Source organism: Amia ocellicauda, chromosome 3 (assembly GCF_036373705.1).
Source record: "Amia ocellicauda isolate fAmiCal2 chromosome 3, fAmiCal2.hap1, whole genome shotgun sequence".
Taxonomy (NCBI): Eukaryota; Metazoa; Chordata; class Actinopteri; order Amiiformes; family Amiidae; genus Amia; species Amia ocellicauda.
Window position 1 is genome coordinate 19,314,851 of NC_089852.1, and position 17,422 is coordinate 19,332,272.

General features: G+C 39.3%; 1 protein-coding gene across 1 annotated transcript in view; it reads right to left on the reverse strand.

Moving 5' to 3' along the window:
* Positions 1–6,973, reverse strand: part of cpne9 (copine family member IX) — a 334,194-nt gene extending 327,221 nt beyond the window's left edge. The window contains exon 1 of the mRNA XM_066698379.1: positions 6,710–6,973. Within this exon, the coding sequence (XP_066554476.1) occupies positions 6,710–6,786 (77 nt within the window). The 5' untranslated portion in view covers positions 6,787–6,973. The remainder of the gene's footprint in view (positions 1–6,709) is intronic.
* Positions 6,974–17,422: the final 10,449 nt, after the last annotated feature.

Below are 17,422 nucleotides of genomic sequence, written 5' to 3' on the forward strand. Positions count from 1 at the left end.
TGAGCAAATGCGTTTATTTGTTCGTCTCTCTTGATATACTACAGAAGACAGTTCCCCCGAGAGCTTCAACGCTGCATTTATCTCCCTGTAGTGGCAGTCCTCACACTCTACTACTGTCCATCACATTCACCATTAACAAAGGGATCCCACATACAGTCACAACAGACATGATAGTACTGTATTGGGCTGTCTGAGCACTACACTGCATCTAGTCCATGGAACCTGAGATTTCTTAGCAAAATGAGATCATAAAAGGAAAACTTAGTATTAGTCAAATCAGGTCCCTGAATCTATAATAGTTGTTGCACATGAGTCATGACTATAACCAATACAGATTGAATGTATTTTACAGTATGTAACAACCTCAAATACACAAACTTCACTACCGTCTTCTGTGTACAGAACTGCAGATTATTTCAACATGAGATTATTTTTTATCTGCACTGAAATAAAGATGTGGCAGGAAAATTGTCATTTTGTCATCAACATTTACAGTTCCTGAAATGTCTAGAATACTGGAGATGAAATTGGAAGTCAGTAAAGCAGTTCAAGCTTCCATTTCTTGTTAGTGAAACCAGCAGCACTGACAATATTGTCATGGTACCCAAGGCAAACTGAATGCTACATGTTTTTGGATGATGGCTGCTATTTTCCCTTTACTCCAGTCTACAAATGTTTAGCAACTCGCTAACTGTAAACTACAGACATTAACTTCACAGCAGCTATATGTAGAAGTGCAAGAAAGTAGTGTGTATACATAAAGCTGCCACTGTACTTGCATGTTTTTCTTAAGTGTATTTTTGTTAGTAGTGAACCATAGTGCATGCATATTAAGGTATAGTTTTTATTTCAATTAAGGTGGTAATTAGGTAATTGTGTATCTTTCCCTCTCTGATGATTTTATACGCATCTACAGCTCTGGACAAAATTAAGAGACCACTGCAATTTTTTCTTCAAATCAGCATCTCTACATGTATGGCAGCCAAGATGGTTCAGATTAATTTATTTTGCATAAATATAAACTTACTAAATGCAAATTTGTATTTATTTGGTCCGCAATATATCTGTAGGAAGATCCCAAGACCCCCTTACTCCCTATTCACACTCGGTTCGGTTTGTTTACTTTGAAACAACACTTGTCTTGTGTACAAATGTGCCGAGTTCGAACTCTGGTTCGTTTTGTGGTTCATTTAATTGTTTTCTCAGGACTCAGATCACTCAATTGTCTTGTATTTATAAAACACCATTTAGTAGTCCATTTGACCAACCAAATAGGCCAAATCATATATGGTTATGTTACATTTTGCTGAATGTGTGCAGATCTGACCAGCAAAGCAATTTGGTTTCAGAATCTAGGACAACAGTCTGAATAGTGAACTCATCCCACTGTGTATTTAATCAGACTGTATACATGCAGTTATTGAACACAACAATAGTCTACTATACTTGTGAATATTATAATCAGTGTTGTGATGCTGCATTGCCTATATAAAAATATACAACAGTAGTGCGACATCCCATAAATATCCATCTAGGAGTATTTTACTGCTACTGCCATACCTTTAAAAATATACTGCTACTTTACTTAATACATTTAACATAACGGGGTGTACCCATCTAACACACAATCTTGCTACAACGTTGTAGAAACGTAATTTACGTTGCTGCAACATTTTATAACGCTGTGGCAACATTGTGTGTTAGCTGGGATATTCAACAAGGATATTTTTACAGCAATTTGTTATTTCTGATACTTATTCTCACACAAAAGTACAAATATGCCACAAAATGAATGAAAAATGACTCCCTCCCACATGGTATATTTAGATCAAAATGTAAATTCTATCTATGCATGTTAACTTTACTTGTATTTTATTCCATTTAGAAAAAATGACAGAAATACCTTGGTGTAATACCAGTTTGTGACGAGACGATCAATATTTAACTGGTTTGCTAATAAATATGGACCAGATTGGGGAATTTGAATCGGTGCAGACGCATCTCAAACAGCTGGACCAGTGTATCGATTCGAATCGGTAAATTGTTACACCCCTAGTGGTAATGCAATGTTATAGTATAATACTAATAATAAATACAGAAAACACTAAAATAAAGACATGTTTAAAAGGGAAGAATAAGATATATACAGTCATAAATCCTGTACCAAAAAATATCATCCAGACCTCTCCATATACTCTACCCAAATAACGTATGTGAAGTGGTTCATGGGAAGAGAATTATTAATCTATATCTAATAGCACTTTGTTATATTTGTACAGTATAGAAAAATTGATGACGTATGGGGGGCAATTTCGAAGTCATGTTTGTTCCCTCTAAGCCCAGCTGAAGAATCTCCCAGCCCTATCGTTGGATAATCTCACCCCCATTTCCACGGGAGATTCTCACTTTCACAAGCAAGAGTGCAATATCTAATTTGTAATAGTGTACACCTTTACTTCAATTACTGTAAGCATTCTATATGTTCACTGTGCACACAAGTAGCCATGAAGGTGTGTGGATCTGCCTATATATGTTTATCATTTAATCATTTTTCCTTCTTTTACATTTGCAGAACATGCTTTGTTTACATTTTGGCATAGCTGCAAGAGGCTCTAATTGCTTGTTTAAATGAGATAGCAATTACCAAACAAAATGTTTATAAGAATACAAGATAGAACATTGACTGAAGACAGGTTAACATGCCTTCATGATCATAGATAGTTATACAATCAAAAAGCAAATTGTCTCTCTAGAAGCATAGTACTGTTATTGCTAAGACAAAGCATTTATTTTTATTTTTAATGGCTTTCCAGATGCAGGTTTGGTTAAAGATCTGTCATCTCTGATCCCACAAAGGATTATTTCATTAGCACCCATGTCTTCATACATTGATTGGCTTAAGGAATTCCTGGAAATCTATTCAAGCTTGAAGGAAAAATAACAATAAACTTAAAAAGTATAAAGCCAACGTCAAATATTTTTTACAGTGAATTAGCCATGTCTATATCATCAGGAATAAATAAAGCAAAACATTCCTGAGAAGCTATGGCTTCAATCAATTCTTATTCCTGGCATAAATTATGATTTGAAGGAGTAACAAATTGATTGTATATTTACTTTATTAAATACAGTTGCATTATTACATGCATTCAGCTGCGCTATTTTAAATGTATAGTAAAAGCAATATGTTTTTTTTTGTTTTTGTTTTTTACATCTTCAGCCCATTTCTATTCACTCCTCAAAGTGGTGCAAAATTATGTCAGTTTATTATTTTATCCACTCCTCAAAGCACAAACAAATATCAGTAATGTAATTACTTAATGAAATATAAAGTTATGTTTTAGTACTAATTAAGTACTAAGTATTAAGTACTAAAGAAGTTGTGTTTCTATATTATACATTTATACAAATATAAGTAAACATTAAATGCTACTTTTACTGCCATACATATTCTTAAATTGCAAGAGCCCAGTATTGCAGCCAATCTAAAGAACTGCAGCTCACACAAAACAAATATGTTATCAGTGATAAGGTTAACAGTCATAATGGATTGATGTGTAATTAACAAAATTATAAATAAATGGCAAATAGGAACTCAGTATCCATAAAAGATATATACATTCAGAACTTCAACTTTGATATTATAGGAGAGACAACATCTTCACATTTACTAAAAACATTAAAAACTAAAATAACCCTGTTTATCATTCACACATTACAGTGACTAACATTGTTAGAAGGAAATATTATAAGAGTCTAATGTCAAGTGTAAGGTAAGCAGATATTTCATACAGAGGTGAAAGAAAGTGTTAAGACACTTTGCAGTCCTAATTCTCACGGGCAGCTCATTCCTCTGTAAGGCAAGGTAGAAGAAAGCAAGCCTTGACAGATCAACACCTGAGGGAAGACACCACTTATCAACCTGTAGAAGAGGAACAGACAGGGTGAAAGGAGATATAGGGAGAAATGAGAGACTGGAGGTAGGATAGAGTAGGTTGGTGCAGAGTATTGTGAAAGGATAAGGAGTCTTGAATTGAACACAGGCATGGAAAAGAGGCCATTACATCAATGCTTTGACTTTAACACTTTGGGTAAACAAAAGAGATCTAGCACGCTGTGTTAGAAAAGGACATCTAAAGTTAGGCTTAGAAGTCTGTATGTAGCCTCCCTCAAGTGTCACTGCCCCCTAGTGTGCGTGTGGTGTGTACTATTAATTTGGTTTAATTTCAACACTGTTAAGATATGTTAGCACATGAGGATTTTTTGGTTGTATTGTTGGATGATTTATTTTGAGGCGATTCATTTTTATTTTGTTCTTTTCTTTTGAGCATGTTTTCCCAGGGGCAGTGGATCTAAGGGAGAGAGCATTGATCCTGTCCTGGCTTTCTTTGAGAGAAATTATTGTAGCATATAACAACCACTGTCGGCAACACATACACGTGTATAAGAAGTAAACATTTCTGAATTGTATTTGTGTTTTTCTGTTTTTGGAATAAAGATTTTTGCCATGCCTTTGTGATTTATTCTTCCATTTCCACTCCCCTACAGAAAGGTGTGTATAGGCTGTGCACAATTATGTTTTTATTATGAAAATGAAATAGCCCAAGCTATGTATGATCAGGTCTGATCATCTTTAAAAGCCACATACTTAACGTGAAAATATAGTTTAATTATTAGCCTATTAGGCCTTTTTGTCACATTGATATCAACTAAACTCAATGCAGTTTTAATGACATCTGTAAGACTTTATATCTAAATAGATTAAAGTTCATTATCTCTGAAGATGTATAATTCACAAAATGGTGCAGTTGTCCATGGCTCAAATTCTTGAAAAGAAAAAAAAAAAGGAAATATTTTAATGTTTATTTTCTACAGATTGGTCATGTTCTTCTGTTTGTAAACAAGAATAATATAACTACAATCTGAATACGTGTGGTTGGTATGTGTGATTGTTTTTTTAATTCAAACTACCCCATTTTACTCCATGTAAGCTTAAACAATGTGCAAAAGCTCAGTAAATAATAGCTACGTCCACACACACTGGCTTATGAAATCAGCCTGATATCGTTTTAGAATGAATTACTTGTTTGGCAATAAATCAGCTGATTCAAGAAATGTTATTAAGGTTAAAAATAGAGCTTTGAGGAATCATATTTCTTTGAATACACAATTTATTTAAACTAAAACTAACACATGGAATATTAAGTATCATCATGCAAAAGAATATTAACACTGCAGTGAGTATAATATGAAATGCTATGAAACAGGTATTGAAGAACACTTTTAAAGTATAAAGCAGAGTGCATTTGCTTAAAATCCACTTTGCATACAAGAGTCTAAATCTAAAAAACAGACTACAATAGCTATTTCTTGTGTTAGATTAATCTTACATTGTGAGTAACATGCACTGATGCACCCATTTCATTTTGTGCTGGACATCATTGTGCAGCATTAAACTCAAGTGAGGAATTTAATATTTCAAAAGCCTTTACCTGTATCAATGTATTGGATTGTGCATACAATTGAGATCAATATATGAAAACCTCTCATTGAAATCAACATGTTAAATATACAGTACCTTAATGAGATTAAAAACAGTATTCAAGTGATCAATTATAAATGTGATAATTTTAGTTAACTGGGGGCATTTTTCAAAAGTAACCCAGTTCTGACATGTTTGTTCTCAATTTTAAGACCTCATTTCCCAAACTAGCAATAATTTATATTATATATAGGCCTAAAGGGAACCCACAAATCTAGTGTGTTTGTGTTGTGTGTATATATATATATATAATTTTAAGACTATGCTGGTATTTCTCATTTGGTGGGTGGGTGGGAGGGAGGGGAAGACTACAATAAACTACAAAACTATTCTTGCATGTAGCACTAACCAGTATACATAAAATATTGCCAACTCAACTATAACTTTAAGTAAGGTATATTTCCTTACAGAAAATGCAATTCCTCAATCTATTTCATAAAGTTGTTCCACTGGATGTTCTTGTGGATTTCCTCTTTGAAACCTAAACTGGCAAACTGGAGTATATATCCATGCATCATACTATATTTTGTGCATAGATAGAAGACTTCTCTCCGTAGCCCCCTAGTATATTCTGTAGTTACATCACACCTGTGCAAACTTAAGCTTTGTTGTAAAAGGGAGAGTGGTGATGTATCATGTTAATGCACTCACAAGTATCTACATGTAACTATGAATATGTGCATATATTTTGTGTGTGTTTGCAGGAGCACACATCAGAGCATATAAAAAGTGCAATGCAGCCCGTTTATACACCCATGTTAAATTGATCGAATTACAGAATCCCTCTAATTTCTTACGATAATATGCAAAATAAAACACGCTGAGGATGTTTGGTACCTCCGCCTTGCCTCGCATGTTTTAGCAGTGTATGGATGGTATGTAGTTATCTAATATATTGTCTCGCTTTTTATACAATATAAATACAGTGTTTTTATTATATTTTTATGCATGATCTTCATCCCCTGATTAACATTACGGCTTTGCAACTTAAATCAACAACACGTTGAAGTACTTTGACATTCATTTCGATTATTCAAAATCCTGTAACTGCAACTGCCATTTCCATTTCCATTTGTTCAGATATGTATATTGGCGGTATTACCATCATATGTGTTTTCATTCATAATCGTTTTAATGTAACAATTTCATATTGCCCATGACTCTTACCTGCAAGAGACGGTGACTTCAATTTTAGTTGCAGGAACGCTGGAGTGAAGGGGGTCGAAGTCTCCAATTGACGCCATTCCCAGTCTTTTTCAATGTTTTAAAATCCGTTTCTACAGCTGTAATGTCTCTTTTGTGTTGCAAGAGAAAAGCAGGACGCGCAGGACTCTGGATGTGAAGTTGTTGCGAGCGACTCTCAGCTGAAAGTGTCCATCCAGACAGAGCAGCTCCGTGTGCGGCGGCGAGAGACGCGAGTCTGTGCGCAGCCGGCGCTGATCACTTGCTTTTCATGCCATTTTTTCTGTCTGCAGGTGGTGGCAGCAGCAAGTAGAAAAACGCCGGGAGAAAACAGACATTGGCTGTGGAATGCTGATTAATTTAATTTATTCATTTGTTTATTTATATTTATTGTGACGACCGCAAAAGTTAAACATTTACACTTGAAATGTGTGTATGATAGGTTCATATAAATAACACTATATACAGCATTACAACTAGTGGAAATGTATTAAAATGCAATTAAAATCACCATACTACATTTTTTGTGGGCTTGCCTATAGCCTCTATGTTCAAAAGATTGTGTGTTGGTGTGTTATTTTTGAAAACAATATTGGCATGTTGGATGATCTTAACGTTTTGGCATGAGCACTACAAATGACTTGAACTTGTATAAATGCGTTCAGCCCCAACCTTATAAAACAGAAGCTGCCATTTCTAAATACGTCATCCGCTCAGGTGCTTTTCACAGATCAAGATGACTTATTAAGACCGTAAAACTGGACTTGTCAAGCAAGGTCTGGGGGAATTTAGGGACAGGTGTGGCTGTGTGACAGAGGGACACAGGAGCTATATACCGTGCTGGGTTGTTTGGTGTTGTTCACTAAAGTTTGGACTGCCATGCTGTTCATTCAGAAAGACTTGATCGTATTAATCTCAGGCGAGGAGGAGGGCTGGTTCGTGAAGGTCAGGTACCTGCACCTCTGCTGGAGCAGCGTCTTCATCATTGGCGATCCTGCACTGTCTGGCCAGAGCCATGGGAGTGTGATTGCTCGTAAGAAATGAGTGCTTCATTTCAACTCCCCTTTCCTGAGAAGAAAGAGGTGAGGCTGTTGTCCATTAGTGGGACTAGATTCATCTGTGGCCACAAATACTCAGCCTCAAAACTTACAACTCCAGGCGCTCCCGAGTGGCAAACCCTGTAAAAGCCTTCGCTTGGAGCGCATGTAGATCTCTACCTTCTTTTCCTTTTCTTTTTTTTCTTTACCGAAAGTTTGTTGCACAGGCACTGGCCTGCAGTGGCAACTAAACTACACAAATCACAAATACAAAACAGACTGAGTTCAAATCCCATGCGGAAGAACCATGCCATTTTAAATATATGGAAAAGCATATATTTGAAATAAATGGCCAATTTTCATTAGTCAAATACTTGTCAAATACAACAACATTGGCTGTTTTTTGATATATTCAATTTTTAAAATATGTCCATTATACAATTACACAATTATATATTGTTGATGAACAAAAACATCCCTGGATAGATTAGTCATATACAATAATCTATTTTCAAAATGCATTTAAAATTATGTATCAATATACATACACACACATTACATTGAAAACAAATTATTTTTATAAGTGAAAAAATATGTTAAATTCAAAAAAAGTTTTTATCGTGAAAAGAATATATATTAAAAATACCAAACTGAAATATCATAATTCAATAGAATTGCTTAATAGTTGGTGGAAGCACATTTGGCAGCAATTACAGTTGTGAGTCTGTAGGCATAGGTCAAATAATGCTCCGTCAAGTTCTTTGGAGAGCTTTGATAGACAACAATCTTCAAGTCATGCCACAAATGTTCAGTTGGATTTAGGTCAGGGCTGTGACTGAACCAATCAAGTACATTTACCTTTTTGTTCCTTATACACTATAGTGTAGCTTTGGCTGAGTGCTTCGAGTTGTTACACTGAAAGGTGTACTTCCTATGCAGTTTCAGCTTTCTTGCAGAGGGCAGCAGGTTTTCCTCATGGGCTTCTGTATTTTTTGCTCCATTCATTTTCCTTTCTATTGTGACAGGTGTCCCATTCCCTGCCGATCAGAAACATCCTCATAACATGATGCTGCCACCATGTTTTACAGTAGGGATGGTGTTCGTTCCATGATGTGCGGTGTTGCATTTGCACCAAACATACATGCTTTGCATTTTGGCCAAAGTGAGTGCAGAGTGCTGGGATATTGTTGTCCCATGCACACTTTGATTAGTCTTTGCCATAAAAGCTTGTAACGCTTATATAACGGGGCTCATACAGTAAAAAATAATGAGCATGTTACAAGTGACGTAACCCCTCTAAATCAGTACAGTGTAAAGTTTCCCGCATCGGGATCCCCGGTCTTTTGGCATAGCGGGATTAACACTCTACTGGGTGCAGCTGCTGCGCATAAATTGGGGAACAATAGCCTGTTAAGGGGGGGGAGGGGGAGAAGCGAAAATGAAGGGGAAGAAAGGGGAAGAAAAAAAAAGTGAAAAAGGGAGGAAAAGAGAGAAAAGGTAAAGGAAAGAGAGAAACTGAAGACCCCCCTCTGCATTCCAAGTGTTTATAGTGATATAATACTGACACATTTTCTGGAAATTGCAGAAAATGTCAATTTTGTTTATTTTGTCTGGCAGGAGAGCCCAGATCCGAAGGTCCAGGTTGGAGTGGTGCCTCCTATGGACAATGTGTGACAAAATTAACACCTAAATAAATAAAATACGAAATATATAAGTATATAAACAAATAAATACATACATAAAAAATAATATATATATATAATTTTGTTATTAATTTATTACCGTTTTTAATGTAGTATTACACCGCTAATTTAAGTTTATTTTACTGATTACAGCTGAGATAGTGGGGGAATATGGGAGGGCATTGGGGAGGGAGGTTAAAAAAGTATAGTTTGTATTGTCTGTTTCTGTCAACAATAAAAACGACTGGTTAAAAAAAGCAGTGTGGAGTATGAACTGCCTTGTATAAATGCAGAAACATGTTTATTAAATACATAACAAACTACAACGATAAACTATATACACACTACACTCACCTAAAGGATTATTAGGAACACCTGTTCAATTTCTCATTAATGCAATTATCTAACCAACCAATCACATGGCAGTTGCTTCAATGCATTTAGGGGTGTGGTCCTGGTCAAGACAATCTCCTGAACTCCAAACTGAATGTCTGAATGGGAAAGAAAGGTGATTTAAGCAATTTTGAGCGTGGCATGGTTGTTGGTGCCAGACGGGCCGGTCTGAGTATTTCACAATCTGCTCAGTTACTGGGATTTTCACGCACAACCATTTCTAGGGTTTACAAAGAATGGTGTGAAAAGGGAAAAACATCCAGTATGCGGCAGTCCTGTGGGCGAAAATGCCTTGTTGATGCTAGAGGTCAGAGGAGAATGGGCCGACTGATTCAAGCTGATAGAAGAGCAACTTTGACTGAAATAACCACTCGTTACAACCGAGGTATGCAGCAAAGCATTTGTGAAGCCACAACACGTACAACCTTGAGGCGGATGGGCTACAACAGCAGAAGACCCCACCGGGTACCACTCATCTCCACTACAAATAGGAAAAAGAGGCTACAATTTGCACAAGCTCACCAAAATTGGACAGTTGAAGACTGGAAAAATGTTGCCTGGTCTGATGAGTCTCGATTTCTGTTGAGACATTCAGATGGTAGAGTCAGAATTTGGCGTAAACAGAATGAGAACATGGATCCATCATGCCTTGTTACCACTGTGCAGGCTGGTGGTGGTGGTGTAATGGTGTGGGGGATGTTTTCTTGGCACACTTTAGGCCCCTTAGTGCCAATTGGGCATCGTTTAAATGCCACGGCCTACCTGAGCATTGTTTCTGACCATGTCCATCCCTTTATGACCACCATGTACCCATCCTCTGATGGCTACTTCCAGCAGGATAATGCACCATGTCACAAAGGTCGAATCATTTCAAATTGGTTTCTTGAACATGACAATGAGTTCACTGTACTAAACTGGCCCCCACAGTCACCAGATCTCAACCCAATAGAGCATCTTTGGGATGTGGTGGAACGGGAGCTTCGTGCCCTGGATGTGCATCCCACAAATCTCCATCAACTGCAAGATGCTATCTTATCAATATGGGCCAACATTTCTAAAGAATGCTTTCAGCACCTTGTTGAATCAATGCCACATAGAATTAAGGCAGTTCTGAAGGCGAAATGGGGTCAAACACAGTATTAGTATGGTGTTCCTAATAATCCTTTAGGTGAGTGTATATACTATATACAGTGAGGGAAAAAAGTATTTGATCCCCTGCTGATTTTGTACGTTTGCCCACTGACAAAGAAATGATCAGTCTATAATTTTAATGGTAGGTGTATTTTAACAGTGAGAGACAGAATAACAACAAAAAAATCCAGAAAAACGCATTTCAAAAAAGTTATACATTGATTTGCATATTAATGAGTTAAATAAGTATTTGACCCCTTCGACTTAGTACTTGGTGGTAAAACCCTTGTTGGCAATCACAGAGGTCAGACGTTTCTTGTAGTTGGCCACCAGGTTTGGACACATCTCAGGAGGGATTTTGTCCCACTCCTCTTTGCAGATCCTCTCCAAGTCATTAAGGTTTCGAGGCTGACGTTTGGCAACTCGAACCTTCAGCTCCCTCCACAGATTTTCTATGGGATTAAGGTCTGGAGACTGGCTAGGCCACTCCAGGACCTTAATGTGCTTCTTCTTGAGCCACTCCTTTGTTGCCTTGGCTGTGTGTTTTGGGTCATTGTCATGCTGGAATACCCATCCACGACCCATTTTCAATGCCCTGGCTGAGGGAAGGAGGTTCTCACCCAAGATTTGATGGTACATGGTCCCGTCCATCGTCCCTTTGATGCACTGCAGTTGTCCTGTCCCCTTAGCAGAAAAACACCCCCAAAGCATAATGTTTCCATCTCCATGTTTGACGGTGGGGATGGTGTTCTTGGGGTCATTCCTCCTCCTCCAAACACGGCGAGTTGAGTTGATGCCAAAGAGCTCGATTTTGGTCTCATCTGACCACAACACTTTCACCCAGTTCTCCTCTGAATCATTCAGATGTTGGCAAACTTCAGACAGGCCTGTACATGTGCTATCTTGAGCAGGGGGGCCTTGCAGGCGCTGCAGGATTTCAGTCCTTCACGACGTAGTGTGTTACCAATTGTTTTCTTGGTGACAATGGTCCCAGCTGCCTTGAGATCATTAACAAGATCCTCCCGTGTAGTTCTGGGCTGATTCCTCACCTTTCTCATGATCATTGAAACTCCACGAGGTGAGATCTTGCATGGAGCCCCAGACCGAGGGAGACTGACAGTTATTTTGTGTTTCTTCCATTTGCGAATAATCGCACCAACTGTTGTCACCTTCTCACCAAGCTGCTTGGCGATGGTCTTGTAGCCCATTCCAGCCTTGTGTAGGTCTACAATCTTGTCCTTGACATCCTTGGACAGCTCTTTGGTCTTGGCCATAGTGGAGAGTTTGGAATCTGATTGATTGCTTCTCTGGACAGGTGTCTTTTATACAGGTAACGAGCTGAGATTAGGAGCACTCCCTTTAAGAGACTGCTTCTAGTCTCAGCTCGTTACCTGTATAAAAGACACCTGGGAGCCAGAAATCTTGCTGATTGACATGGGATCAAATACTTATTTCCCTCATTAACATGCAAATCAATGTATAACTTTTTTGAAATGAGTTTTTCTGGATTTTTTTGCTGTTATTCTGTCTCTCACTGTTAAAATACACCTACCATTAAAATTATAGACTGATCATTTCTTTGTCAGTGGGCAAATGTACAAAATCAGCAGGGGATCAAATACTTTTTTCCCTCACTGTATTACTTTAACTTCAAAACCCCCTTTCCTTTCTGCAGGAAGTTTTTAAGGTAATTAACATGTTCTTGCTCATATCTGAGTATTCTGGACTAAATCAACTATTTTACCCAGGACCAGTCCCTTTATCCTCTGGTAATATCACATATCTCAGTATCAACATCTCAACCAAGCTATCAGAGGTCTTTCATCTCAATTTTATACCTCCATAGAAGATGAACCGAAACGTTGCATGAATCTTCCCATTTCCCTTATTGGATGTATAGCTACCATTAAAATGGTGTTTGTTTTTATGTTTATCTGTATGTAATGCAATAAATAAAGACCAAAAAAGAAAACAATATTATAAAAAATAGAATAAATAATGTATGTATCAGTTTATAGGGGGCAAGGTATATAGAATATACAGATACATATGTGTATCAACAACTGTATAAAGCAAGAGACCATTATGATTATTTAATTGTGTGTAGTATGAAAGTGCATAATTACATTTAAGCAATGACAATTTGCACATTAACAATATAGCAAATTGCAATAACAATACTGAAATAATACTGCCTTGTTTCATACAATAGTGCTCAATCAAAATCCACCATCTCAACTTAATTAAAAATAAAAATGGTTTCACAAATTACATGGAACAAACTACTATTGATGAGGAAGCACACTTACACACAAAGTGTATTTGGCAAAATCCCACTGTTTGGGTATATGCCTGTGGGACTCCTACTCTTTCTGAAACTAAACCTGGTGTGATATTTTATTAGAACTATGTTGTGTCTTGACATGATGAATATGTGATATTACTCACTGCCCTTATGTTCCATACTTACGAAAGAATTAGGATGAATAATTAATGGAAGATAAATGGGTACGGACATGGCCTGTCTGATACATAGCACGCCCCTCTTCTGCACACCAAGTTCATCTTCACAAACTGAACAAGAGAACAAGTTGAATGAAAAAATTATAAATACTTTTACTGGATTCTCACATGATAAAAGTGCCTTCAAAAACTAAAACTCCTATAGGAGGAGAAAATCTCTGGGGATCCATGGCCTTTAGTCTGGGCCTAAGGGTTGCCTCCAGGCAAAATAACAGAAGCAGATGATACTATTAAGATTAGAAAGACCTATATTAATTATTAAAATACAAATACTGTACACTTTTTTATACATATATATTTTTCACAGGGAAAGCAGTATGATTCTTAAAATTAGAAAGATGTATAGCACTTTTCCTGTGGTAGTATCATATAAACAACTTTCAATATTTAAAAATGTAAAACTCAAATTATGATGGATATAAAATAATTGCATTATGCTTTCAGGATCTTAGGATGTCATGTCATAAGTTCCTGGATTTTTAAGCACTGTATTTGTCTTCCCCGTGGCAACTCTAGTCATTATCCTCGAGTGTTAACAATTCACCGTCTTACACCTTAATAGTAATTATAATTTCTGTTATAATAATGGCTGTGTAAAAACTATGAAGGCAGTTATTATTTTCAACAACAGAGGAGATTAAAGCACAGAAAAGAAAAGAGAAAAATTGCAGTAATCATTGGAACTGCAGTGCATGTATATAGCACCCACTTAGGGGTGGTGGGGAACCAGCTGCATGTAACAAACTTTTTCACAAAACTTAGCTCAGCCAGCTGCCAATAGCATCATGTCCCAACTTCAGTACAGCCCCCTTCCTGGTTCTCAATGCTTTTTTATCCCTAGGAGGAGTCTTCTCCTCTTAAGTCTCTATCCTGTAATTGTAATCCTGGTTTGGTGTTTCATTGCTACTCCCCACGCCTCTGCGGCATGCAAATGATAAATCATGTGTCTCTCTCCTGTGCCAGTTTAACCATGCTAGTTAATTGTGTGTGTGTGGGGGGTGGGGGGAGCACAAGTGCAAAGGATTGTCTCATGGGAATGCAGCAATTCTGCAGCTCAGCTACAGGTTATTATTATTATTATTATTATTATTATTATTATTATTATTATTATTATTTCTTGGCAGACGTTCTTATCCAGGGCGACTTACAACATAAGTGCAAACAAAGTGCAAAAATACAGAGAAGTACAAGGCATCAATCATTACAAATTAAACTTAGCTAAAACAAAGCAATTCAAAATAATACATTTTACAAATTCCAATTTACAATTTACACAAGTACAGTAAGAGACTTCCTACATCCTGGACGGTGAAAGCTAAGTGCTGTCAAGATGTAGGGTTACAGACGAGGGCTATGGGAAAGGGAGCAAGGAGGAAAACAATCAAGAACGCGAGGAGCATAAGTGCTATCTAGCAGGGATAGAGGACTAATATTACAAGTGCTGTCAGAAGAGATGCGTCTTGAGTAAGCGCCGGAATGAGGTCAAGGACTCTGCTGTTTTGACTTCGGTGGGCAGGTCGTTCCACCACTTAGGGGCCAGGGATGAGAAGGAGCGGCTCTGGAGGAAGCAGAGTGGAGAGGAGGCAGAGTTAGCCTTCTGGCACTGGAGGAGCACAGTGGTCTGGAGGGGATGTATGGAGAGACGAGTGACTGAAGGTAGCTTGGTGCAGTGTGGTCAAGACAGCGGTAGGTGAGGGTCAAAGTCTTGAACTGAATGCGTGCCGGTATCGGGAGCCAGTGGAGGGAGTGGAGCAGTGGAGTAGCGTGTGCGAAGCGGGGCAGAGAGAATACCAGACGAGCCGCAGAGTTCTGGATGAGCTGGAGTGGGCAGGTAGTGGATGCAGGCAGGCCGGCCAGGAGGTAGTTGCAGTAGTCCAGGTGGGAGAGGACCAGTGACTGGACGAGCAGCTGAGTCGAGTAGTCGGTGAGGAAGGGACAGATCCGGCGTATGTTGCTCAGGAAGAATCTGCAGGTGCACGTCAGCGTGGTCATGTGCTGGGAGTAGGAGAGTGCAGGATCGAGGGTGACTCCTAGATTTTTAGCAGAAGAAGAAGGAGAGAGTGTGGTGGATTCCAAGGGGATCGAGATGGGGAGGTCAGCAGAAGGTGAGGAAGAGTGGGGGAAAAAGAGGAGATCTGATTTGGAGAGGTTGAGCTTGAGGTGGTGTGAGTGCATCCAGGCGGAAATGGCAGACAAGCAGGAAGAGATGCGTGAGGGGATGAGAGGGTCAGAAGAGGGAAAAGACAGGAAGATCTGGGCATCATCCACGTAGAAGTGGTAGGAGAAACCATGGGAAGCGATGAGGGGGCCCAGGGAGCGAGTGTAGAGAGAGAACAGGAGCGGGCCCAGGACGGAGCCTTGGGGAACGCCTGTGAGGAGAGGTTGGAGGGTGGATGAGGAGCCTCGCCATGTCACTTGGTAGGACCGGTCGCTGAGGTAGGAGGAGAACCAGGTGAGAGCAGTCCCAGAGATCCCAAGGTCAGCGAGGCAGGAGAGGAGGATGGAGTGATCAACGGTTTTAAATGCTGCGGAGAGGTCAAGGAGGATGAGGACTGAGAAGAGGGAGGCCGTCCGAGCACGGCTGAGGGAGTCAGTGACAGCCAGGAGTGCTGTCTCAGTGGAGTGAGCTGTGCGGAAGCCGGATTGCAGAGGATCAAGGAGTGAGTGTTGGGACAGAAAGTCCGAGAGCTGATGGTGGACCGCCCGCTCGAGAGTCTTGGAGAGGAAGGGAAGTAGGGAGACAGGGCGGTAGTTCTGAGGAGAGGTGGCATCAAGGGTTGGTTTCTTGAGCAGTGGGATGACAGCAGCTTGTTTAAATGCAGAGGGGAAACAGCCAGAGAGGAGTGAGGAGTTGAGGAGGGAGGAGATGAAGGGGAGAAGATCAGGAGCGGTTGCTTGGAAGAGACGAGAAGGGAGAGGGTCCAGGTCGCATGTTGTGGGTTTGTGACGTAGGAGGACAGCAGAAACCTCAGCATCTGACAGAGGTGAGAATGAAGAAAAGGAAGCTTGGTCGGTGGGAGGTTTCGATGTGATGGGAGATGAGGGTGGAGTATTGAAGAGCCTGCGGATGTGTGAAATCTTGGAGGAGAAGAAGGAGGCGAAATCATCAGCAGTGAGAGATGGGGGAGGAGGAGAGGGAGGGGGGGCAAGGAGGGAGGAGAAGGTGGAGAAGAGTTTGTGAGGGTTGTTGATAGTGGATTCGAAGAGAGATTGGAAGTAAGACATCTTGGCTGAGGTGAGAGAGGTGAGAGAGGACGAGAATGTGGACAGTAGGGATCGGTAGAGTTCGAGGGCGGCTGGGAGTTTGGTCCTTTTCCACTTTTGTTCGGCGGCACTTATTAGCAATAATTCAACAAAAACAATAAACCAAAACACACAAGAGTTAACGTAAAAAAAAATTGAAAGAAATAATACATACAGTACTGTGCAAAAGTTTTAGGCAGGTGTGAAAAAATGCTGTAAAGTAAGAATGCTTTCAAAAATAGACATGTTAATAGATTATATTTCTCAATTAAATAATGCAAAGTGAGTGAACAGAAGAAAAATCTACATCAGATCCATATTTGGTGTGACCACCCTTTGCCTTCAAAACAGCATGTATTTCTCAGGCTGAACATCCCAATTGAACGTCTTCAGGGATGCTGTTTTGACGGAGCCAGTAATATGTCAGGACGGTTTTCGGGTGTTCAGGCGCGACTGAAAGAACTATGCCCGGAGTCTCTGTTCGTCCACTGTGCCAACCACTCACTTGACTTAGTTCTTCAAGAGGCCACCCGTGAGGTGAGTGTTATCGCTGATTCCATGAACCTTGTTCAGGACATAGCTGTGGTAATCCGTGAGTCATCCAAACGGAAGGAGCTCTACGAGTCAATGTTTGGCTGCAATGAGGTAGTTACTATACTGGCCGTATGTCCAACAAGATGGTGCATATG